Raw genomic sequence first — 24,230 nt, forward strand, 5'->3', positions numbered from 1 at the left:
ATAGGCTAGGGTAGGGTAAAGTCCCTAAACCCGCACTTTTTCAGCAGGCTTTGTAATCATTAAAGCTGGGCTCTCTCCTTGCTAGGATCTCAAGAGATGCTTTTAAGTTGCTTCCCAGTATTTGGAGACCATTTTCAGGGCTCTTCCAAAGTCTGCTGAGGACAGAGGGAGCCCTCAGACAGGCTTAGCAAGTTTGGCATCTTCCCTAAAGTGGTTGCCTGTGTGAATTAGGTGCAGCTAGTTTTAACCCATTGATAATGGTTTTGCTGGGGTGTTAACAGCCAGCTTCTCAAGGTGGTGCTGTGGGAACAGCGCGTGGGTTTAGGAAGTGAGAATTACCGTCCCAGCTGTGCTGACTGGTGGAGCAATACTGTGCCCCATGCGACTTCTGCTTTTGCTTCTCCACTGCACTCAGTTTCTCTCACTTGCCTGTTTTCCAGGGTGTGCCAGATCCCTGGACATCTGTGCTTCCTCTTGTTGTTGCAGTACCCCATGATAGGACACAACTGGAAAAATTACCTTCCCTTGACGGTAACAGCATGCACCATAACCAGGGCACACACCGCTCCATGGGTGACATACTCAGCATTTCCACCCATGCTTGTCTGAATATATGAATATTGAGCCTGTGGTCTCTCTCCCTCGCTGGCCGTTCCATCCCTAGGATTTTATCCACTGACTTTCAGCTTGACCCTCATTAAGCTTTTAGTTGACACACTGCCTGCCAGACCCTTGCACTCATGTCGGATGCAACTCCTAGTGATATTGAGGAATATTGTGCTAATACGGTAAGATCTCGGGTACTCACGGTGTCTCTGTGATTCTGTGCTGATCTGGGGGGCACCAGTCCAGCTACCTCACCTCATCTCCCAGTCGTCTCCCAACACTCCCCTCTCTCCTGACTCCCAAGTCAGCTGTGACAGTGCAGGAGGGACTGTGTCATTGCTGCTGGCAGCTCCTAAGGCGTGTTTTTCTTGAAGAGGAAGAACATCTCCAATGCTCTTTTGTCAGATAGAAAATATTTCGAAGCTGGTAAATGTGTGTTTTCTTCTTCCCTGCTCTGTCAGTCAGAGCATTTTCTGATTGCTGCCTGACTGCACATCTTTGCTTGTGTTTATAGAAGATTGGCTGTATCTCAAATAGAAGTTTGTGGCTTGGTGCTGGCTGGCATTAGATTATCGTAGTGATGTTCTCTGACCTTGAAAAAAATCTATAAATGCAGGAATTGTTTTTTTTCTTGAAATTTTCCAGTGTGTCTGTTGCAATATTTACCTGAGTTGCCATTGTGCGCTGGCTGGGAGAGTGTGGGATTGCTTATGCTGGCAGGGAGCAGGGTTCAGAGCAAAGGCAAGGAGGAGGAGACCTCTGCGCTCCCACACTGATATGGGGGCAGCAGGGTCCCCAAACTGAATGGCAGGTACTGCCTGTGCTATATGAAATTTGAAAAGCGATGTCTCTAAAACCATCTTTCCAGTGCGGAGGTGGAGCATGGTGGTTGGAAGGATTTTCCTGGCGGTGGAGGACGTAGCCTTGGGAGTAAGAAAGGAATGGAGAGCAGCAGAGGCGGAAAGGGAGTTCGTTATAGAAAGGATTTTGGCACCTTCTGCTCCCATTGAGGCTCTGCAGTCAGCTTGGGTGGGATCTTTGTGGCCTTTTAATTGATTGGCAAGTGGATCCTGCACAGAAGATGATGGTGAGAGGCAGTTCTCCCATCCAGAAGCCCCACTGTGTGTGAGCGAAACATTAAAACTCCGCTCTCCCACGAGCACAACCGCGTGCCTGCTTCGTTCCCAGGGTTGGGCTCCAGCACTTCTGTTAAACAGCAGTGAGCTGGAAAGACCTCCTAACTGGTTTTATGCAAATGGGAGTGAGACATCTCATGCATGTCTGTTTGCACACAGGCACTGTCCCCTATCAAACAATAGCTACTGTTTTGTCATGTAAATAGTGCTCAACTGAGCAGGGCTTGCTGAGAGTTGAGCTCGCTTGTACTGAATGGTTGTGACATGTGTGTGCACCCAGGTGTTGAGAGAGAGAGCGGGGAGAGTAATGGAGTTGTGAAACTTCAATGAGATAAGGCAAATTAAAAAAAAATATTATGTTATATGAGCAGTGGTAAGTATATAATGTGCATAGTGGATAAAGGCGGGCTGGGGCTACATGGCAAAGATAAGTAGGAGGGCAAGAAAAACAGTTGTTCCTCGTACAAGATTAGTGATGTATAACCAATGACTCGAAACTGCCTCTTTTATCTTCACCGTTGGTCTCCATGTGTCCGTGCCCCTCTCCAAAAAGAGTTCTGCTCAGCAGGTGCAACTTTTGGAGGTTGGTTATGGTAGTAACACGGCATCGCCCGAGAGCTGCTGGGCAGCTGAGGTTTTGCAGTGAAGCCAACGGTGGAAGTCGGACGACAGAGCCACACTGGACGAAGCAGCTGGGGAAGCTGTCTCCCCACATTCGTCACCTGTGGGGTTGGCTATTGGTCTGGCTTCAGGCGGCCACCAGCTGCGATGGAGCAGTGACATCAATCAGTCCGATCTGGTTGTGTTGGAAAGCATGATGAGCAGCTGTCATGCAGATGCTCCCTGGGAAGTTGGTAGATAGTCATTGTTGAAGTAATTAATAGCAACAAGTGAACAAACAAAACAAAACAAAAAAAAAAAAAAAAAAACCCAAACAACAGAAAACATTCTCAGATGTCCCAGACCATGCTGATACTTAGGGTGATGAATCACACAACTGTCCTTATGAAAACTGAATAATCTTATTTGGTATGATAAAATATGCAATGAAAACAAAAGGGGAAAAAAGCAGAGACCAATGTATAAGCTACCAGACTTTTATGTAGGTGTCCAGTTCAAAATATTGATTGGTATAAAACCTATCTCCAGAAATAATACTGGTGTCATTGTAAATAAAAGTATGAATCAAAATCATGTTCTTGACTTGGTGCAGCTTTGGTGCTGCTGCTGTGGGTTTCACAATGACACTTTTGACTGGTTTTTAACTGTCTTTTGGTGCAGGAAGGGGTGAAAGTCAGAGTCCTCCCTTTAGCAAAATACATACATTTTCCCCCAGTACTTTATACTAAATCCATGAGGGAACTGGAGAAAAATCACTGCAAGGAAAACAGTGCCTCAGGTCTTAGAAAAACCCTCTTACAGTCAGTAGAGAGAAATGGCAGGTAGATCTGCATCCTGCAGTAAATGATAAAATGAGTTTGATTCCAGGAAACTCACTCTTCCTAATGCAATAATCCACTCTGCTGAAAAATGCTGTTGTTCTAAAGCGAGTACAATCTTTGTGTTTGTGTATTACTTTAAATATGACAAACTGCTTCACAAAGAGGGTGGACAAGAAGAGGAACATTTTATAAATTTTAATATACTGTTATGTACTAATAAGCAAAGAAGCCATTTTGCTCTGAGAGCAGAGCAAAGAAGAGATGGGCGGTATTTAGGCATAGGAATTTTTCTTAGAAAGATTTTTGATTAGTAGAAAATAGTAGCTATTATGTACATTCCCATAACAAAATGGTCTGACTCTGTATCTTACACTGGGCTATTCGAAAATAATTTAGAATAATTTTCTTCCATTATTTATGTGGCATAAAACAAAGCTACCAGGTGCTGAGAGTTTTTCTTGAACTATTCAGCATAATTTCTGGTGATAAACTAGAAAAGAGAATTTGAGGTCCCGTGTAGAAAAGTGTGGTCCCTTTTTCTTTTTTATTCCATCTTGTACCTTGGTACACATGGAAACCTTTTGTTAGCTAGCTAGCTTTTTGTTAGCTAATAAAAGCATTCTTTTATTCAGATACTAATTTAACTTGGTGATTGTACTAACTGAGAGTGACCTGTGCTCTGGCATTGCATCCTTTCCATTTAGCGCAGGGGACTTTATAAAGCTGATTAGCTCATATCTCTTAAATGTTTCATAGTTTTCAGCTTTTTCCTCTTCCCTCAGAGAGGAAGCTGGGTTTTTTAATCCTTTCTGTGAATTTAGGAGAGGCTATCACCTAGGCTTTCAGTATCCGTGATGTTTGCTGTGTCCTGCACTTCGCTTTGGCTTTCAAAAATCATCATTCCTGTACTTTTTTGTTACGCACGTGTAGGCGATAGGGCCGCTGAAGCAGCCTGGCAGCAGTTTGGAGGGGAGGGAGATGGGAGGGGGAAGGTGTGTAGAGCGTTTTTCGCTCGCTCTGCCGGTTGCACGGGAGAGAGGCCGGAGCTGCGAGCTTTACAACCCGGCCACCGAGCAGCCAGCTGCCCACTTGCGCCGTGCTGTGCCATTCCTGGCCAAGCATCTCCTATAGCATCCATAGGGCAGCGTGACTCATTGAGCCGCGGGCATCATCCGTGGGGATGTGGCTGGATCTCAGCATCTGGGGATGGTGTCTTACTGCTGCCAGTTGGGAATATTCATCCACAGTCGACCTGTCCTTTTCCATGCTCTGCTGATGGGGTGAGCAGGTTATTCTCAGAAGGAATTGCCCCATGGTGAAGCAAGTGAACCTGTGGGCATCATCACACCTGCCTGGCTTACCCAGAGAGGGGAGGCTTGGGAACTAGGTGTTGCTTTCCCAACCTGCCCTAGGTAAGTACTCTGATCTTGAACAAAGAAATACAGTGAGGGCTGTTTCTTATTTAAAAATATGTTAAAGTAAAACCTTTTTCTTTTGTGTATTGAAGCAGAAGATTTGAATATTCCCATGCTCTGTGCTTCCCTCCCGAGCTCCCAGATTTGTGGGTGATAATGAGGGATTTAATTCTGGGCAGCAGTCACTGGCAGCAGGGACGCGATGTGGCACCTGTAATCGTGTTGTCGGCTTCATTTTGCACCACCTGAGTGTGAAAGGGGCGGTCGAGCTTTTAATTGTAGTCCTTGGGCATCTGATACCTTCCTCCACCTGCTGCAGGTGCAGATGTGTTCAAGGAAAGATGCTCTGTGTGTCTGAGGCACGTAGAGAGTTAAAGCTGGCGGGGAGCAATTCTGCTGCCTCTTGAGCTGAGATGGGGCTTCTGCCCTGGGGAAGGGTCTGTCGTGAGGGGAACGAGAAGGTTGTTCCCCCTCTCACTGCCACTGGTCACCCATCTCCTTTTCCTACCAGCTCAGGAGAAAAGAAAAGTTGGTCTAGGCTTCCTATCCTAATTGGACACGCTTTTCTGAGCTGCAAATAATCCCAGCTGAGGAGATGCAAAGCAGCCAGCGTGGGGAATGCGACCTGTTGTGCGAGTGCCCATCTGCGAAACAGCCCGAAGCGGGAGCCAAGCTTGTAACATGACTGCCCTCTTGGAAAGGGGACCGCTGGCTGCCAGAGACTTGGACAGCATGAGAGAGATCTGTAAAAGACCGGTAGCTGAATCGACTCCTTAATATGTTTTTATATGTGATCCTGTTGGTGGAAGAGGCGAGAAGGCAATCTACGTGGTAACAGCGATGCCATCGCGGTCCGTCACTCCAGCGTGGCAGGGCATGGCAGGCTGAGGAGGCTCACGGGGGAGAACGTGCTGCAGTAATGGGAAGGCAGCGAGAGAGAGGGAGAAAAATCAAAGCAGGAAGTGAGTACCATTTCCAGCATTTACTTTGCGTAGGTACATACCTGTTAACTGGACTTCTCCCCGGCAGCACTAGACTTAGCACTGTTGCGAGTCATCTGAGGTGTTAGTGTGTGTGGCTAAGGCATAACGAGCCTCTGCTCTTTCTGCGAATTTTCTCAGAAATGTGAACGTGTCAGAAAAGTGTTTGCATTGCACTTTTTGTAGTGAATATGAAAATCTCTCAGTGTCAATGGTGCTATTGCTTTTTCTGAATTTAAAGGGTAAGAAAACCAAACAGGGTCTGGCCACAGATGTTTTAGGGTGCACAGAGCTGGTTGTCAGTGTATGGGCAGCCAGGTTAGGTGTAAGCTTGCTTCGGTAATGTGGGTCACTGGAAAGCAAATGCTTAGGGAAGTGAGATTGAAACTGGTGTTGCTTTTCACAAATGAAATTATTAAGTGTAGGCCATCTGTATTTCTTGGCTTTTTTACGTGGTTTGTACTATACTGGGCATATCGCTGTGCCGGGGGGGCAGGGTACAATGTGTACCATGCTGGTGAAGGACACGGGGGAGGTTCTTCTTTCTTCCATCTTTTCCATGTTACTGGGGCGTCCAAACTGTATCCTTCACATTGAGGGTGTGGGTGAGACCGGTCCGGTGGCACAGGGTACAGCACCGCTTCTCTCTTGTCCCTTCTTGTGCTGCCTTTGGGGCCCAGAAAGTTTTTGTCTTGTTTCTCTGAATAAATGTGCAGCTATTTCCATGTTGCTCCAAACATGTTTGCACTTAGACAGCAAGAGGAAGGTGAGGAAAAGCTAACCTGAATATATATATTATTATATATATAATAACCTGAATATATACCTGGAAATAGTATTATCTAATGCTTATACTTAGAAATCAAGAGTAAGTTATCTGGAGTTATTTCCTGGCTTTGACGTAACTTTTCTATTACCCTTGGAGAAACCAATAACTTTCCTTTGCTTTGAACGGCCTTTTTCTGAAATGCATGTAATATTCTTGAGCATATTATTCACCTCAAAGGGTGTTATAAGAAGTAATGCTCATAAAGCCTTTTAAGATTCATTAATACAAATTACAAATACAAAATACAAATTAGGAGTGCAAATTAAATTCTGCTAGTATCCTCTACTACTACAAATTAACCAACATGGTTTTAATATATGTGATCAAAATGTTTAGCGTAGACCAGTGATTCTGCAGGGTCCAGGGACTTTGGATACCACTTTGGTGACACAGAGGATGACAATACTCTATTAATCATTCAATTAAACAGGGGTACAGCATCTTTTTGTTGCAGAGGTGTACTGGCGGATACGATCTTGTAACATTGGAGTGATGTTCATTAAAAGGTCTTGCCCCCAATATTTAGAAGACGGGAATTTCATGTGCCACCACCACCCATGCTTTTTCTCCTTGCTGCTGGGAGCGTCTTCCTGGTATGAGGATGGAAATAAAATCTTTCTGCTCTTCTGGCAATGATCTCCCTGCTGAAGCTGTTAGCAAAAATGTCAGTACTCGGAGTGGTGGGATTATGATGGGGAGGGTTTTGTACTACCAGCTAAACTGAGGCAAACAAATCAATTTAGCGGGGCAGTGAAGCCATTAAGCAGTAGTAGCTTTTAGTTATTGCTGTTTTGAGATGGATTCAAAGGGATAACGTAAGGGTGAAAGACACTGTATTCCACTATCAATCTCCAAGATCATCTAGTGCCTGTGCCAATTACCCTTAGACTATGCAAAGCCTGTAATACTGGTAGCTGATAAGGAGCAGTGCAGTGATATTTCGAGAGAAAGATAGATGATCTGTGAACACACTGGCTATCCTGAAGGTGGTTTTCCTGTGCTGAAACAATTAAATACCAAAGTGTGAATAGCACAGGTAAAGCTGAAATCCTCCCAAACTGGGCACATTCTGGATCCTACAGCTCAAAGTGATCTGCAGATGCATTTTCTGGAATTATGTCAGAAATCTCTTTTCAGCTCCAGTGGCTCATTCGATGGGTCAGTGGAGCCCAGGAAGAACATGCTCACAAGTTTGCATGACGAGTGCTAAATCTGAACTGTTTCTGGGGTCAGTGGCGTGTGATGTCAGCACTGCGGGGGGAACATCATTTCTTGCTGACAGCAAAGATGAGTGTTTCCCAGTTGCAGGTTGTGATCCCTCCCAAAGGTGTCCTTGGGATGGTTCGGAGGCAGCTGTGAAGCATTTTATACTCAGGAGGAAACAGTCAGCTGCATTTAATTGCTGACTGCGCTCAGTCCTTCCAGGGCAGAGGTTCATATATTTATATGAGCAGCCAGTAACTATAACCTATTCTTGTTCCCTTGGCCAGCACAGGCTGAGCTACTATTAGCAGTGGAGGTATTTAACCCGTCCTTGGCTAATTGAAGTCTGGGGGGACGGAGAGAATGAAAGGGATTTTATTGTGTGTATTATTAATTTGTGTGATTAACCACACAATTACAGGTTAGGCCAAAAGAGAGTTAAGCTCTCAGAAAGTTTAAGGATTTTTGTCCCAAACTAGGGGAGTGAGAGGGCACATTGAAAATGTGCTACTGTCTACATCCCTCTGCACTGCCCCAAAAGTGCAATGTCTTCAGGAGGCTCTGAGGGTTTTTTGTGACCCCCTCCCAAAGCGATGTGAGGACGAACACTTGGGGAGGAGCTGCTGCAGCGCTGCCATCTCTGAAACCTTGCTGACGGCAGTGTTGTTTTCTGATCCACAGGTCCAGAGGATGGCAATAGCAATAACGTCACTGTCCAGGGAGTTGGGGTCCTTCCTCGCCTTCCTGCATGCTTGAACCGAGAACCGATCCCAAGCCTTTGTTTTTGGACTGAAGAAACCTGAAAACCTTTCTCTCCTAATTCATGAGCCAGCGGGATGTGGTCGCCGTGCTTTCAGAACGCCTGCTTGTAGCTGCCTACAAAGGCCAAGTGGAGAATGTGGTGCAGCTTATCAACAAGGGTGCCAAGGTAGCAGTTACCAAGGTAACAGGAGAAAAACGCTTTGCGAAATCCCTGGGAACTAACATAACTCCTAGACCATTGTCTGTGAAAATGCCCTCCTAGCTTTATCAGTCTGAAGGTGACTGAGGTTAGTGTTTAGATTTCCTTAAAGTTTATTCTTAATAGCTCGCGTGAGTTTACAATATAATGCATGTCTTGTACTTATACACTTCCCAGTGGACGCAGCTGTGGTGAACGCCGAGTCCTTAGAAACGTAGTATGTCGACGGAGGGGCAGCGGCCTTTTTCAAAGTGTGCATTGACTTTTGAACACTGTGTGAACTGATGAATGGAGCGATTCATCACTGTCGAGGGAAGGCGGTTCAGAGCACCCATCCTTCTGGGTGAAGGGATGGGGGAAAGCTACCTGTTGCGGTAGGGTAAAGGTACGCAGAAAGTGTTTCTTGCTGCTGAAGTCTCTTGGCACAGCAGCCTCGATTATACCTGACATCTTCATTCATTCGTGCTGTGTAATCCCCAGTCAGCTCCAAACTTGGGGGTTACAAACTGTGTTCACCGCACCTTCAAGATAAGGTCAGCATCAAAGCATTTCTGCTTAGATATTAAGAGAGTTCAAACTGATACTCACCTATCCCTAACTCCCCACATGTTATAAATAATACTAGCATATAAAAGATGAGCTAGAATTGGCTGTTGCAGAGAAGGTTTGATCAGCAACAACCCTTTTGAAGGGTTTTTTACCAAAAAAGAATTGCGTAAGTTAGATCTTTAGAGCTGTAATATAAAATTTGGGATGTCCTGTTTTGATGAACTATTGTTCTCCATTGTATTTAGTTTTATTTGTATTTCCATATTGGTTTTGAACTTTGTATATGTATGGGAGCTAGTGTTTACAGATAGAAAGCAAATGTGAGTACATTTGATAAGTAATCTGTCTTTTTCTCTTTTTATCTGTCAGTGGCAGTTGTTTTCAATCCTTTTGCAATGTTTGAATTGTAGATAGTATTTATTTTGAAAACTGGACAAACGGTGTTTGTAAGTTTTGTTTGCCAAAACTAAGTGGTTCTCTTGTTGGTAGATACCTATTTGGCTCTGTTGTCCAAGCAGCTCTGTAGCTGATGAACAGCTATTAAATGTAGTCAATAATAGATAAGGAAATACTGACTTACAGGTATCTCAATGGTAGCCTGGGGTTTTGTGGTTGTTTTTCTTTTAAGATCATGAGCATTGAGACCGCTGAGGGACCTACCTGAAAATACTCAAATTACTGAAAGGATGCTATGCTTTGTACAAATCTGTGCATTAATGTAATTTCAAATCCAGCTTCCACACCATTTGAACATAAAATGTGCTGGCCTTTGTAATGATTGCCAGAATAATCATGCCACTGATTTAACGGTTTCATGGAATTAGTTGTCATAATCCACAATTCAAATGCAAAATTGACACTTTCTCATTGTTAAGGTTGTTTATTATGCAAGTATCAATGCCTTCTGTTAACTACAATAAGAAGCAAATTGTGTAGATCTGACTTTCAAGTACAACATCAGGTTAATTTGATAAAATGCAGATTTGCTAGAGTTGACAAGTTTTTCTTTCCGATACAATACAGGTGGCTTCCTGCTTCTTGCACTTGCTTTGTTGTTCAACCCTTGCGTGGAAAATCAAAGCAAAGCTCATTTGGCGGCAAAACTGCGCCCAGGTGCAGAGTGTTGGTGTTTCCACTGGAAAGCTGTGCTCGCTGGTGAGCTGTGAAGCCATCCCTGTAGCTGACCTGGTACTACAGGATTGCAGCTATTCTTTCCTCGTGGGTCATCCCCAGGGAGCCTGGGAGTGGTGGTGACAAAAGCTGTCCCTCTTGTCTTTCTGGATGCATCCTGGCGCATCAGCAGACAGCACAGACGAGGTACTTGGGTAGCCTGCTGATGAGCCCTGCTCAGAAGAGACGAAGTTAGATCAGCAAGACTCTGGAGGAGTGCACAGAGGAGCCGAGAGGCTACGTTGGGGGGGTTGTTTTGGAGGCACACACGCACTTACTCCTCCTGTGCTGCGAGCCAGATGGAGGTGAGCTCAATGTGAACCAAGAGGCATGAGACCAAGTTGCTGGCATCATCAAAGCCTGTCAGTTCAGGCTCAGTAATGTCCCATCCAGGTCTATACAGCATCCAGTTTGCATCTGGCTCCTACCCAGCCAGCTAGCTGCACAGGGAGAGCATGGGCATATTTGCCTGTGAAAGGCTGTATAAACATACACTGAAAGAGCTTGGCTTGGCTTGCTAATCTGGTGTCACACAAAGGCTGGAAGGAGAAAGAGCTGTTTAAAATTAAGGACAAGGTTGTCACAGGAGCAAGCATGTATAAATTAGCCTCAAGTATATTTAAACTGGAAATTTGAAGGGATTTTTTAGCCATCAAAGAGCCAGGTTCTTGTGCAGTCTTTCAATAAGCAGAACAGATGCAAAATAACTACTTTCAGGAGAGGGTTGTTAATTTTAGGATGGAAATTAGATAGCATGCTTGTTGTAGCGGAGAAATACTGATCAAGCTTTCAGATAAACTGAAACCCAGAGCCCTTTCCCCTCGCCAAGATAAAACTTGTTGCAAAATGAAGCATAAAATTAAATTTATTCACTTGCATGCCTTAGTTCTCTTTTACCTGTATGTCTTCTTTTATTTGTAGTTTTCAGTTTGTTATGTCAAATTAATTTTAAATTAATCCCTTTGGAAGGATATGCTCCAAAGGAAAAAAAAAAAGGGGGGGGGGGTGTTGGTGTTGTACTTGTCAGCCAAAATTCCTGCTGACCTCTATTGGAGTTTTATTGGAAGAAGACATGCAGAGACAAAGCTCTTGGAGGGAGAGAAAAAGTTCACACATCACTTTAGGCCTTAAATGTATTTCTGATACGCATCTATAAGCGCAGACCAATTCTTGTGAAAAATACCATGCAGAGCCACAGCTTGAAGTGACCAGGATCTAATGCTAAATGCTACAGAGTTCTTTATTCAAACAGGATTAATTGAGCATGGTTTAAGAAAAATGAAGCGTATTTTCTGTAACAAGCCAAGTACTATTAAGTGCTGAATAGCTGGCAAGCTCGTCCGGTTCTTTTTTTTATTCTGTATATGGAAGGTCTTATAATGTGGTTAATTGTTGCTTCAGTAAGCAACGATTCAGGTGCAAAATAGTATTTCATTTTTGTCACTTCTAAGTAGATGATTTCAGAAGAAGAATATGAAAGAAACAAAATTCAATGGAGAATCCGTATGTCGAGGTGCTTACTTCAGCGTTTACTTGGGGTTGCACTTGTTTCATTTTGACAGCATTACTAGCAAGTCACCTGTGCAGGTGAAGTCAGTACGGACGTGTACACTCCAGCATCTTCCCTCACTCCAGTGAGGGACACTGGGGCTCTTTCAGGTTTGGGGGCTTTTAAAATACGTGAAGAAGAGCTGATGGCCAGTAAGTCACAGTGCTGTTGACAGTCTGATACCAGAGAGTCCGGAGTGGGAGAGGGCTGGTGGCCCTACATTGCATTTACGTCAAGTGCTCATCCTGGTGCTGGGTTCTCTGCCACCAACTGTGCAGAGCGGCAGCTGAGAGACGGTCTGGCTCTCTGGCGCTCAGCAGAGACTTCATAGCTCAGCTCTTCTCAAAGGGCATCTTCTCAACTAGGGTGCTCTGTTGCTGCTTTGCCTGGGAGGACAAAGAGATAATTTCCATTTTTATGCCTTTTTGTCTGATGTTCTTCACAGGCGTGAAATTTATGGCTGTTTTCTTTATGAAGAGGGCAAAAAATACCCCAATTAATTGTAAATATTGGCTGACCCAACAAGCAGGTGCCTTTATAAAGTATTTTGGTGAATATGCTGCGAAAGCTGGACAATTAAGAACTGAGCCTGGTATAACTAAGTCTTTTCTTCTAAGTGAGAAAGCTGGTCCCATCTTTCAGACCTTTTGTAGTAAGAGCTTTCTTTCAGTAAAGTTATTGACAGCTGCATCTTTGACAGTAAAGCGTTGGGACTTTTGCTGAGCTGCTCTGCCTTGCTGTCCTCCTAGGATGTTGTTTTCCTTTTCCTGGATTATTTTTCTTTGGCTTTTCTGAGTTGAGGTAGGCTAGGGAAAGGGCTGAGAACCATGAGGAGTGTCCCAGGAGTAACAGCAGTAGTAACATCTCAGATCAAGTTGGCTCCTCTTGTTCTTGTCCCCAGAACGGTGCCTGGAGGATGGAGAGAAGCAGGATTTCACCTCCCAGGCATCAACTTCTGGTGTATCCCAAGGATGTCTGGCTGAAACAAGGTGCTTCCGGGGGACAGCAGCTCTTAATGTGGGCTTGCTTCGTGCCCAGAGATGAAATTTCCAGGTCTGAGCACTACAGCTTCCCAAAACAAAGTGTTACTGGATGTTGGGTTTCACTGGGACATTGCAGCAGTGTGTAGTATTCAATAGTGAGAATTAATAGGGCCAGAAAAAGCTGTGTATTAGCAAGCACGCACAGAGGAGTGTGCCACTTCTCTGTTACACATGAAAAAGATTGCCAGAGGAAGTCATAAAGGTAAGTACAGGCAGTTTTAATGTCATTTGTATAGCGCTATGGGTTTTATGAATATCTTTTCAAAGGGAAGCAGAAGCTTTTCTGCAGAGTATACCATTAAGATTACAGCTATAAAATTGAATTCTGCGGAGAAGTGATGATAATTTGGAAAAAAACATAGAAATGAAAAAGGTAGTGCTTTGTTTTGATTCAGTAATTCTGTTTGTTTGATTTAATTTTTGAACTAGTATTATGAACCTGCTATATGGCAACACTGTCATGATGCTGGGTTACTTGTAATCTTGTCATCAGGATTTCAACTTCAGAGTATGTTGAGCTCTTTAAAACAATCTTTTTTTTTTTTCCGTTTTAAGTTCAGACAGAAACAAAAAAAGAAATATATTTTCATGCTTTCATATTTTTTTGCTCCTTCAGTTTGAAAAACTACTTGTGTCTGTTTTAAACAATAAATAAAAATAAATGAAAGGGGACTAGCAAACATTTAGGGACTTGCTGAATGCCTATTGAGGGCAATGAGAAACTTTCTGCTGACTTGAGTGAGCAGGTTGTTCATGGAGAACAGTCTAACAAATCATCAGTGTGAACAATGTGACAAGACTTGGTTTTTGCTTTCCAGCTTTCTAATAAAATGTGGATAGGCATGTTTTTGTGTAAATGCAGAATGGATGAATAAATAACAGTCCTTGTGCAGCGCAAGAGTAAGGTGAGATGGAGAACTGAATGTACCTGCGTAAAAGTATCTACAAATACGTAAACACAAGGAAAGATCATGCGGCTCATAGTGCCAAGGCCGCCCTGTATGGATTTGGTGGCAGAGTGTGTACATTGGCAGCTGCTCTAAGAAAATTCTGCTTTTAAACCGTATGTATCGCCAGCTGCCTGTCAATGTCTGGAAGTTAGAATTAACTATTAGAATAGATTAAATACAAACAAAAACCCTACCCCTGCATTTTACTGCTGAAATTCATGTGGCTGTTTACTGTGCTTGGCTGCAACCTGATACGCCCCATAGCTATAGCAATGTGTCACGGTTGTTGGAAGTTGCAGCCTTAGTGCAATAGGTCCCATTTATTTTGTCAATAAGCCCATGACATGGGAGGATTTGTATGATTTGTTGCCTGCTGAAGCAATTATTTACATTTGAATTGATGTCCAAATTGCATATTTTTTTATATGAATGACTGCTTTATTTGTTCATTAATCCCAAACTGTAGCAGTCTGTCATTTGTATTTCTGTAATAACCCACAAACCATTATGGTTCATATTTGGAAATGCTCACCAGCTTTTAAGTTGGTAATCTGCATGTTAAGCAGTCCCTGGTTTTAGTGTTGGCTCCTTGCAATGAGCATCTATAGGAGACACTCTTGTTTGTATATGTTTCCTTTCCCACTGGGACCCATGTGTGTATTTAGGTAAGCCCCCTCTTTGGTGCTGCAGCGATGAGTGCGAGATGTCTTTATGGAGGAGACAAGCAGAGGAAAATCTGTCTGTATGCCTTCATCTCTTTTCCCCCTAGATATTTTGTGTAGGATGCATTATTGTGAGAGAAAAAAACTATTTAAAAAAAAAAAAAAGTCCTATGAGCCCATCAGCAGTCTCCTTCACAGCCGTTGTAAAGGGCTGTTGGTTTGCCTTGGAGACATGAAGGAGAAGATCAGAGGCAGGCAAGAGCAACTCTGGCTGTTGCTGCCAGGGCTTCCCACCATGGCACAGACCTGTTGAAAGTTTCTCTCCAAAGATTGTGATGCTCTGAGTTGGTCATTGCAGCATGAGGGGCACCCAAATCACCTTGTCTGTCCCTCATAGTTTGTTCTGGATTGGTCTGTGTGTACATATGTACACATATACCTGTGTATATATGTATATGTTTCCGTGGGGAGGTGGGTGGGAGTGTTCTTCCAGTGTTTGCATTGTCTGTACTGGAACATTGTCCAGCTGCACCGCCCATCCCTGTTCCCATTTTGATGTTACTGGGAAGAAAAAGAACATCTGGCATTGCCAGTTCTTGCAGGGTTATGATTAATCTTGAGATGATCAGTGATCTTCCAAAAGCCTGAGCCTCTAGTGGGTGTAATGTGCTGGAAGTGATCCTCCTTCCTGCTCTCCCATTCTAGGTAGGGTCATAGTTTTCCTTTATAGTGTCCCTTCATAGTGGGAAGAGCTCAAGGACTGCATGTGTGCAGTAGCTCTGGTCTTTGAAGGTCTCTCTCTAGGGGTCTCCAATAGGTGGGATGCCTCTGAATCTATATGTTTGGATAGAGAATCTCGAAACACACAAGCCCTCTGAAATAAAAATAGCCCTCCATTCTTCCATTTCAATAACTCAATTTATAAATTATTTATATATATTATTTTAAACATAAGTCTGAGTTTTGGGGACCTGGATGAAGTTTTTGAACACTTGGGGATGATGGCAGGGGAAATGCACAGTTAACGTGAATCTCTGTTCGCTGAGTCCAGGGCAACTCTTGCTCACAGCTCTCCCTGGCCCTGCAGCGGCCTCTTCCAGCAAGTGCCCTCTCCTCCTCCAGCACCCATCTTCTGTGGCCATGAGGACAGGGAGGCTGCCCAGCTGTCGAGAACAGGGGATGGGTTAGTCCCAGTGCCAGGAGAACTTGGTGCTCCCTGGGGCAAGAGCAACCTCCTCCAGATAAGCCCGTTCCCTGGGGCGGCATTATTTTAATGTGCCTTAAGGTACTGAAACGGGCAGGTGAAGGTCGTGTGATCTGGATCTTCTGCGGTTTAGCAACCTTTTCTTGTGCTTGCGCCCTGCCACCACACCCCTGTGTGGCCATTGCCTGGGAAGGTGTGTTGGGTGAGGAAAACATGTCCCTCATATTGAGATAAACTCATAGTCTGCTTTCATCGTTTACTTTTAACACAGTACCTCTGGCTGCACCTCAGCATTTTTTTCAGCGGTTAGAGGCAGCTATCTTATCAGAAAGTTTCCCTGCTGGGATATATTCATGTAGTTGACACTGTTTTCCTTTTACAGTACATGAGCTGGCTTCAAGTTGGGTTTGTTTGGGATTTTTTCTGCTCCATGCACAGATTGCAATAAATTGTTTTCGTGACATATTAGTAACCTGCCGGGAAGCGAGATGACTGGATTAGGTGATTTACTTATTGCCATTAAGTAATGTAGAAAGTCAGAACCCATAAACCTGAACATGCTGGAGCACATATTCATAATCCAAACATATTGTTCATAGCTGGGAATGATTTGTCAATCTGGCTGCTTTTTTTTTTTTCTTCCTTTTTTTCCTTTCTTTTTTTTTCCCCCCATGTTGCCTGGAGACTTTTATGTCTCCTCCTACTGAATTACCTGGAACAGCAACATGGCCATGGCTTTCCTCCAGGCTGATGGAGAAAGGAGCGTGCTTGGTGCAGCTTGATACCCTTTGCAGTAGGGGCAGGCATTTAGGGACCTGCGGCCAGGTCAAGCAAGAAGCTTGACAGGCAGCAGGCTGGATGGTTCTCAGGGGCAATGGTGACAGCGGAAGGCGAGCCCTTCCCACACCTTCAGCAGGGCAGGAATGGAAGTTGCCCACAGGGGAACGAGATGCTGCTGCTAACAGGAGACAACATTTGAGTTTTGAGAGACCCAGGTGTCAGAGTGGGTGAGGACTTTTCCCTTAGATCTGGGCCTTCAGATCAATAATGTAGGACAATGAATGAACATTTAACGTTTTTGAAGCATGGCACAACAAATCAGTAATGACACAGACATTTTGTCCCCAGCCATTCTGTGGTTTTCATCACTAGTTTTCCTTTTTGCTTTGAAGAGGCTGAATTCCCAAGCCTTTACCAGCTACATGGGCATGGGATTTGCTCTGTGAAAGCAATCCTGTCTTGAGCTTGGTTTTTTATTTACTTGAAGTAGCTTTCCCACTGGAGAAGTTGCTAAAACTTCAGAGAGCTGATGGTTGCCTTCTGCTTACTTCAGACTACTAGTAGTCAGACAGCTCTTGAGGTGTTTGCTCCTTCTGTAGGTAATATATTAGGGCCATTTATCTTCCTTTGCAGGCTATATCATTGGTGGAAAAATAGACAATAGCAGTGGTAATGAAGAAATAGAAACATTACTCTTCACCTGTATCTATTATATAACTCATCTTTATCTCATAAAATGCCTAGTGGAGAAAATGGGATTCTTTGTGAAGGTACTCTGTGATTTTAGCAATGGCTGGAATCCTCTTTTCTTAATTGCGATTGAATAAAATTTGCAACGAACAGTTTTAGAGTGTTGCTGTTTAACAGTTCTTAAGGTGTTTCACTCACTTTTCATGTTGATGCTTTGAGATTATATATGTATATGTATACATATATATACACACACAGAATCATAGAATGATAGAATAGTTTGGGTTGGAAGCGACTTTTAAAGGTCATCTAGTCCAACTCCCCCTGCAGTGAGCAGGGACATGTTAGAGCAAGAGTTAATTCTTGATTCTCCCTTACAAGTTTTCTTTTTCAGGTTGTATGGGTTAAATGTTTAGGGAATCATTTGTTGTAGCCCTCCTCTGTTGTCCAGTCTGCTTCTTACAATCTCTTCCTTCTTTGAGCCTCTTTTCACATTGATTCTTATGTCTCTTTTAGGATTAGGCAGCCTATTCCCCTTTTCCTGAAATGTTTCATTTTACATTCTGTCAAAGGATGATCAAGTGGGGCTCAGCTACAAGTAACTATTGTTTTCCTCTCATCATTTCACTTAGATTTTTGGAACCCATTTATTGGAGAGATGCTTTTTTTTTTTTAATTGATTTTACTGTCAAATTTCAATCTTTGTTTTTTTGGTTTTTTTTCCTAATAAAACTATACATCATGTATCCATCTCACTAATTAAAGCTTTTCTGTCCTTCTGTTCATTGGGGAACCATCCTTGATTACATTATAGATTGAATTTCTCATGACTATTTTATACTCTTACTTTCATGTGGGTTAGAGCTTGGTAATTTTTAAAAGTAAGTGTTGTCTAAAAAAACTTGACAGATCTTTGGCAAAATGAGGTTCGTTGTCATACATGTGAAGTCACTTGGAGTGACTACAAGTCTTCCTTTTTATTTCTATCACAAAGATGGTACTCATTACAATATATGAATTAGCCCACTACTGCAGCTTTGTCATACAGGGTGAAGTTAAAAGTGGTTGACAATTCTGCACTCCAGGGGGACAGAAACAAAAGGCTCATGAATTCTCTTTACGCATGGACACAAAGCTGGATATGAATTTGTAAGGCAGTATCTTTACGTGACTATAATATCCCTTTTGTAGAGTATTGTCAGGATAAACTGAAATGTTGCAGAAGGGGAGGAGTTTTCAGCATCCACAAAACTAAGATAAGTCGGGAAACACTGTCACAGGTTGCCCAGAGAGGTGGTAGATGCCTCAGCCTGGAAACATTCAGGGTCAGGTTGGACGGGGCTCTGAGCAACCTGATCTAGTTGAAGATGTCCCTGCTCGCTGCAGGGGGGTTAGACTAGATGACCTTAAAGGGTCCTTTCCAACCCAAACTATTCTATGGTTCTATAAAGCCCTTGGTACACTAATATATGTCAGTTGCTGCTATTGCAGGTTTCAGAGAGCGAGGTATGAACAGAAGAATGAGGAAAAGCAGATAAAATTCTGGTCAACTACCATGCATAAAAATTCATTTTAAGGTGTTATTATTTTCTTCTCATTCATAGCATGGCCGGACCGCCCTGCATCTTGCTGCCCACAAGGGTCATCTCCACGTTGTCCAGATTTTGTTGAAGGCAGGTTGTGACCTGGATATTCAGGATGATGTAAGTAGATAAAACCTTCTTGCTTGGGGTGGAGGGGAAAAGGTAATTTGCAATTAACAGTAGACCTTCACTTCTTTGAAGTAGGATTAAATGAAGAAAAAATCTGTGTCTCTATTTTCTAATTTGGAGATGTAACCTCTAATTTGGAGATGCAAAACTGCATGGGAGACAATGTAAAATGTCGTGGTTTTCAGCAAATAGCTTGGTCCTCTTGCTCAAGCTGCAGAGCTTTATAAGTGCTCTGGTTGCGCTAGGCAGGTGTGAGTACCGCTGAGGGTCATTGTCTGCCGCTTGGTGTAGAAACGAAATAAGAGTTTGTTGTACTCCATGGGAACCCACTGGAGGATGTCAGGTGGGGGACACAATCTGTTGTGATGTTTGCCTGACGTGGGAGATGCTTTTTGTGTAGACGTATGCTGCAGCGTATAGAGTATTGAACAGCTGCCCGGAGCACTGTGCAGCGTCACAGGGAAATCGTCCTGTTGGCAGCTCTACTCAATGTGGGGGTTGCTGCATCTATGAGGCTGTCATGTGGTGAAGCATCAGCCCAATGAAACTGGCTTTGAATTTAGCAAGTGGTAGTTTGTTTTTATTCAATAGAAGATGTAAGTTATTGGAATTTCTCAGTTTTGCACAAGAATAGTTCTGATCTTGAACCAGGCTTTAAGGCCATTGGAGTGATCAGTAATATGGTTTTTGTTACCTCATTCTGATGAACAAAGGTGTAGGCTGAAATGTGCAACAGCAGTTGAATAACCGTGACTTCTTCAGATTTGTTGCTAACTTCTGATAGCATGCTGGAACAAGTTTGAGGAAGGGTTGCTTTTGTTTCCCCTGTAGTAAATAAGGTGAAGATTCTTCAAAGGACCTAGAGGTCCAAAGTTTGTTAGTAGAGGCACCTCTATGACTATTAAAGGACACTGGAAATGTCTAGGTGCCTTTTGAAAATCTCCTTAGGCATTTGTTTGCATCTAGGGAGCCTTAAATATGTGTTGAAATTGGAAAACTGGTTTCCTTCTGTGCATGAGTAGCTGCTTCCCTGTGAGATGAGCCGTTTGTCTGACAAGCTTAGGGCTGGGGTACTGGTGCAGCCGGCTTTCTACTGGAAAACTTGTTTTTCTAGGAAGAAGCTTGCCTTCCTGTGCTCTTTATTCTTTCCCTATGCCCCCATCTGTGAAATGGAGCAGATCTGCAAGTGTAATGGGAGTATCAGTTTATTTAAATGTATCCTGAGTATGTTTTTCAACTTCTCCCAGCAAAAATGATTCACCAGGTATTTAAGACAAAATTGCAGATACTTTGCAAGTGCAGTCAGTTTTCCTGAGAAAAGCAAGTTGCTGCTCTAAGAATGTAAGAGCTTCCATTGATTTGGTCAAATTGGGTTTCTGTTTTTTGAGCAAATCTGTGTTTTTTTAATCCTCTAGGAATAAGATCTAGGCTGCTTATGTGTAAACATGATAGCCATAATGGAAAAACAGTAAACCAGTGTTTAGCATCATTTCAGTTTAGCGGAGTCTTGCACTGTAGAAATAATCAGCTTGTAGAAGACCTATTTCACTTGCCTTGCAAGCTTCTCAGGTACTTTGTTCACAACAACTGTATACTGTTTCTAAATGTGGTGACTAATCTGAAGAGAATAAATGCATGCTTGATTCACAGATACTGTTTCTTTAAAATGTGTTTTGATTTTAGCTCTGTATTTAGTACTACTAATTTGGTTGGGGTTGAGGAGAGCCTCAGGAGCTGCTGAGTCTCAGAGGGTGTGTTTGGATTTGTCTCAGAGGTGGAGGAAGGCTAGAACTCCATGTGAAGATTTTTGCTTGTGAAAGGTATTAACTAAAATATTTCTGCTTTCCTTTTACATAGGTCTTCAAAGAAGGTTCTCTATTTATGGTTTCTCCTTGTACAATTTATTTTTACACTTTATTTCTGCCTCACAGAATATGCTTATATTCTCTTTCAGTTGCAATCTATTGATTATGCCTTCAATCACTTTTGCTGTGTGCTTATTTGTCAGTGGAGGCATCTTAGTTTCAAGTGTTGATTAATATCTGTAGTTTACAAGCTTCAACTTTTTACAACTTTTAACAAGTTTCCTTGCTGTTTTTCAGGTATACAGATTTAGGTTCAGAGATGAAAACGCTTGTGAGAGTGGGGACTATCATATTTAATTAAAAAGTAAATTACTTAGTTGATTTTTGTCTGTGGCATTGTTGTGATAACACAAAAAAATCTCCAGGTTCTAAAAAGATGAGCTATATTTTATTTTTCTAAATAACAAGAGAAACCTAAATACATTTTATTTTTGAGTTGACTTTCTTTAGCTAATGAACAAATGCCAGACTAATTTCTCATCTGCCATATGATAAGCAGAAATTTAAAAGTTGCCAAATGTTGTGGAGAGATTAAAACACTCAATTCATGTTCTACAGATACATTCTTTAAAACATGGTAGGAGCTGTAAGAATTAGTTGAAGAATGACCTCCAGTGGCCTGGAGTGGGATTATTATGAATTTCAACCGGTGGAGTCCAGCTCTGTAGAGTACGCCACCCCAGGAGCTAACTCTTTCCTTCTCCCTGCCAATACTGAAAACTCTTACTGGGATCCCAATGCCATCTCTGAATGGTCAATGAGTATCCATACAGCACACACCTCAGAAATAGTCAAGGAGAAAGTTGTCCCGGTGAAGGAAATCAAGGACGAAAAAGATAAGAGAAACCAGAAGAGAAAGGCTAGGAAGGAACCTAGAAGATCAGAAAGAGAGAAGGAGGTTAGAAACCTTGTGCATCAACCCTGCCTTGAGCTTGACGTCTTCGATGGCTGCATGCTGCGAAACCTTGGCCTGGCGGTCTGGCATGACCCAGCTCTTGTGCGGTGCATGATTGCATGGCGGGCTTTGCGCTGGGTGCTCTGCATCAGGTTTCCTGCCCTGTATGTGCTCTCTGAAAATCTAACTGGGAAAACAAGCTGATTTAAAACAAAGGCCTGAGGTCCCGAAACTTCCCTTCTGGAAACTCCAGTTTAAGAAGCAGAAAATGAATTTCAAATGGAGCAATAACCCAGCGTTCATAACAATTTCTAGCTGAATGTAAACATGCAAAGTGGCTTATTCCTCTATGCCCATTTCAGTCTTATTTAAGCTGTAATTTGTTTCATTCATGATTATTTTTTTCATGCCTTTATCACTTCTGCTGGTCGTGCATCATCATTTATCGTTCAGTGAAGTTCTTTTTACTGTGTGTCATGATGACTGCCTTCCTCTGGCAAAGGAGAAGGAGAGCAGCACAGCGACACTGAGAAACACTAGGGCACGTTCAGTTGCCTTTGTGTACAGCTGCTTCAGGATATCCACGTATGCTTATATGCTCCTGCGAGTATTTAACACTTGGTTATATTTTAACTTAAAATATTTTCAACTTTCTACTGTGAATTTAGTGGTTTGATTTCATAGTGTAAGACTTTGCAAGTACCATCCAGCACTTTGTATCAGGGATTGAAGGCGTGGGGTTTTGCTGGTTATTTTGGTGTAATTCTTACGTAGCAAGACAGTTTGGTCATTTCTGTGAATGTAGAAAGACAGCGAGGAGGCAAAGCATGATACTGGAGAGGGGCTTTAAAGGAGATTGTACAACTGATGGACGCTCTGGAGAATAGCAATGTGCAGGAAAACAAAATATGGTGGTTATAGTATTTTTTAAATCAGAGAAAGGAAAGAGTAACATGTATTACAAACTAGTGTAAACCAAATCTCGATAAATTTGGGCAGTAGAGTCTATAATAGACTCCAGTAACCCAGGAGAGCTAGAAGAAGTACTAATATCTACCTGAAACCCTTTTATTAAGTTGCTTGTATTGTTTCCTTTCCCTTGGGGTGAACTTCAGATGTAAAATAGATGCCTGTCGAGTTCGTAGGTGCCTGGTCCCAGTGGTTGCATCCACTGCTTTAGGTTCGTCAGCAAATGAGGAAGGTCGAGGAGGTAATTGCAAACATCAGGACACCGAGCAAGTGACTGGCCTAGCCAACACAGAAGTGCTAAAAGTGTAATGCCAGAATCCATGGAGAAGGTCAAGATTTCAGTATCTGCCTTTCTTCAGGACTTCCAGCCTGTAATCCTCTCTGAAAAGCAGGTGTTTAAGCTCTCTGTAAAAAGCATGGTTTCACCCTTGGGAAATGTACCTGCTGGTGCTGGGTCTGCAGTCCTGCATCCTCTGCACCGGGGGATGGAGACTCCTATCCCAGTCTCCCAGCCTCTCCCACTCTCCAGCCCAGTGAACACTGAGATTCAGCTGAGGAAGGGGATTTAAGATGCACCAGTGTAGACTTAAGTGCCTTACTTCTACCAAGCCTCACTTAAGCACCTAAGTGTCTTTTTGGCTTCAGGCCCACATCTGCATTTAGGCAGACTCTGTTGTTTCTGTCAAGGTCACATTTGCGTGACACATCACTGGAGTTGTCTCTCTCCATTGCTACTGATCTGTGGTCTGTTCTTAAGGCATAAAACACTTACAAATAGCATCATAATAATGCCCACCATAATAACCTGGGCAGTTAATACGCATTTACTGGTGTAATTGCTCTCTGAGCCTCTGGAACAGCCCCCTAATGCCTTGCTAAAGGCAGAACTCTGATGATTGTTTTCAGAGACAGTTATTTTAGCAATTAATAAAAAAATCCATGAGTTGGTGATTACACTGTCTGAAAATTCACACTGAAAAAAAAATATAACTCATCTATTTTATCTGACTCCATAAGAGGCAAGATAGGGGTTTGCTCGTCCGCTGGTGGGGAGGCAAGACAGGTTAGAAATGCAGCGGTGCAGGCAGTGTTATTTAAAGGTGGGCTACGCTATCTGTGGCTGAGTCGTTCAGTGACTCACATGCAGAGGCCATTGCAGTCTGGTGGTTCAGCTGCCACAGCACCTTAAGTAGTTTAAGGTTAATGTGTGTGCTGATGGTCTGAGGAAACGGTTGACCAGGTCCTGCCCTGCTGGCTGAGGGGCCTGGGGGTGGTAGGGACCTTCACCAGGACATTGATACCTGCCATCTCTTCTCTGGGAGGTGCCTCAGTTCAGCTGAGGCAAGGTTTCAGGTATCCTTTGGCACTCCCTGTTACATGGGTGAGGTATTTATTTACCTGGTCAGGGTCCTGGTTGGACCTTATTCTTAGATGCTTGGCTCTCCCCATGCTTGTGTAGGGAAGATGTCAGCACCAAAGCCCACACCTTGGGCAGAATGCACCTGAGCCTGCCATCTGTGAGATTTGTGTCCCTTCACCTACCTGGGCTTCCATTTCGGGGACCAGAATACAGTATGGGACAAAGCCTGGGCATGGCTGAAGCTGTCCCAGTGCTGCTCA

General features: G+C 43.2%; 1 protein-coding gene across 1 annotated transcript in view; it reads left to right on the forward strand.

Moving 5' to 3' along the window:
• Nucleotides 1–8,434: 8,434 nt before the first annotated feature.
• The window catches only part of ANKRD6 (ankyrin repeat domain 6), a gene marked incomplete at both ends in the record, with an annotated part of 35,074 nt that continues 19,278 nt past the window's right edge, over nt 8,435–24,230 (forward strand). Inside the window, 2 exons of the mRNA XM_081997701.1 lie at nt 8,435–8,554; nt 18,774–18,872. Coding sequence (XP_081853827.1) covers nt 8,435–8,554; nt 18,774–18,872 — 219 coding nt within the window. The remainder of the gene's footprint in view (nt 8,555–18,773; nt 18,873–24,230) is intronic.

The sequence above is a fragment of the Phaethon aethereus genome, assembly GCF_964289735.1.
Source record: "Phaethon aethereus genome assembly, chromosome: 3".
Taxonomy (NCBI): Eukaryota; Metazoa; Chordata; class Aves; order Phaethontiformes; family Phaethontidae; genus Phaethon; species Phaethon aethereus.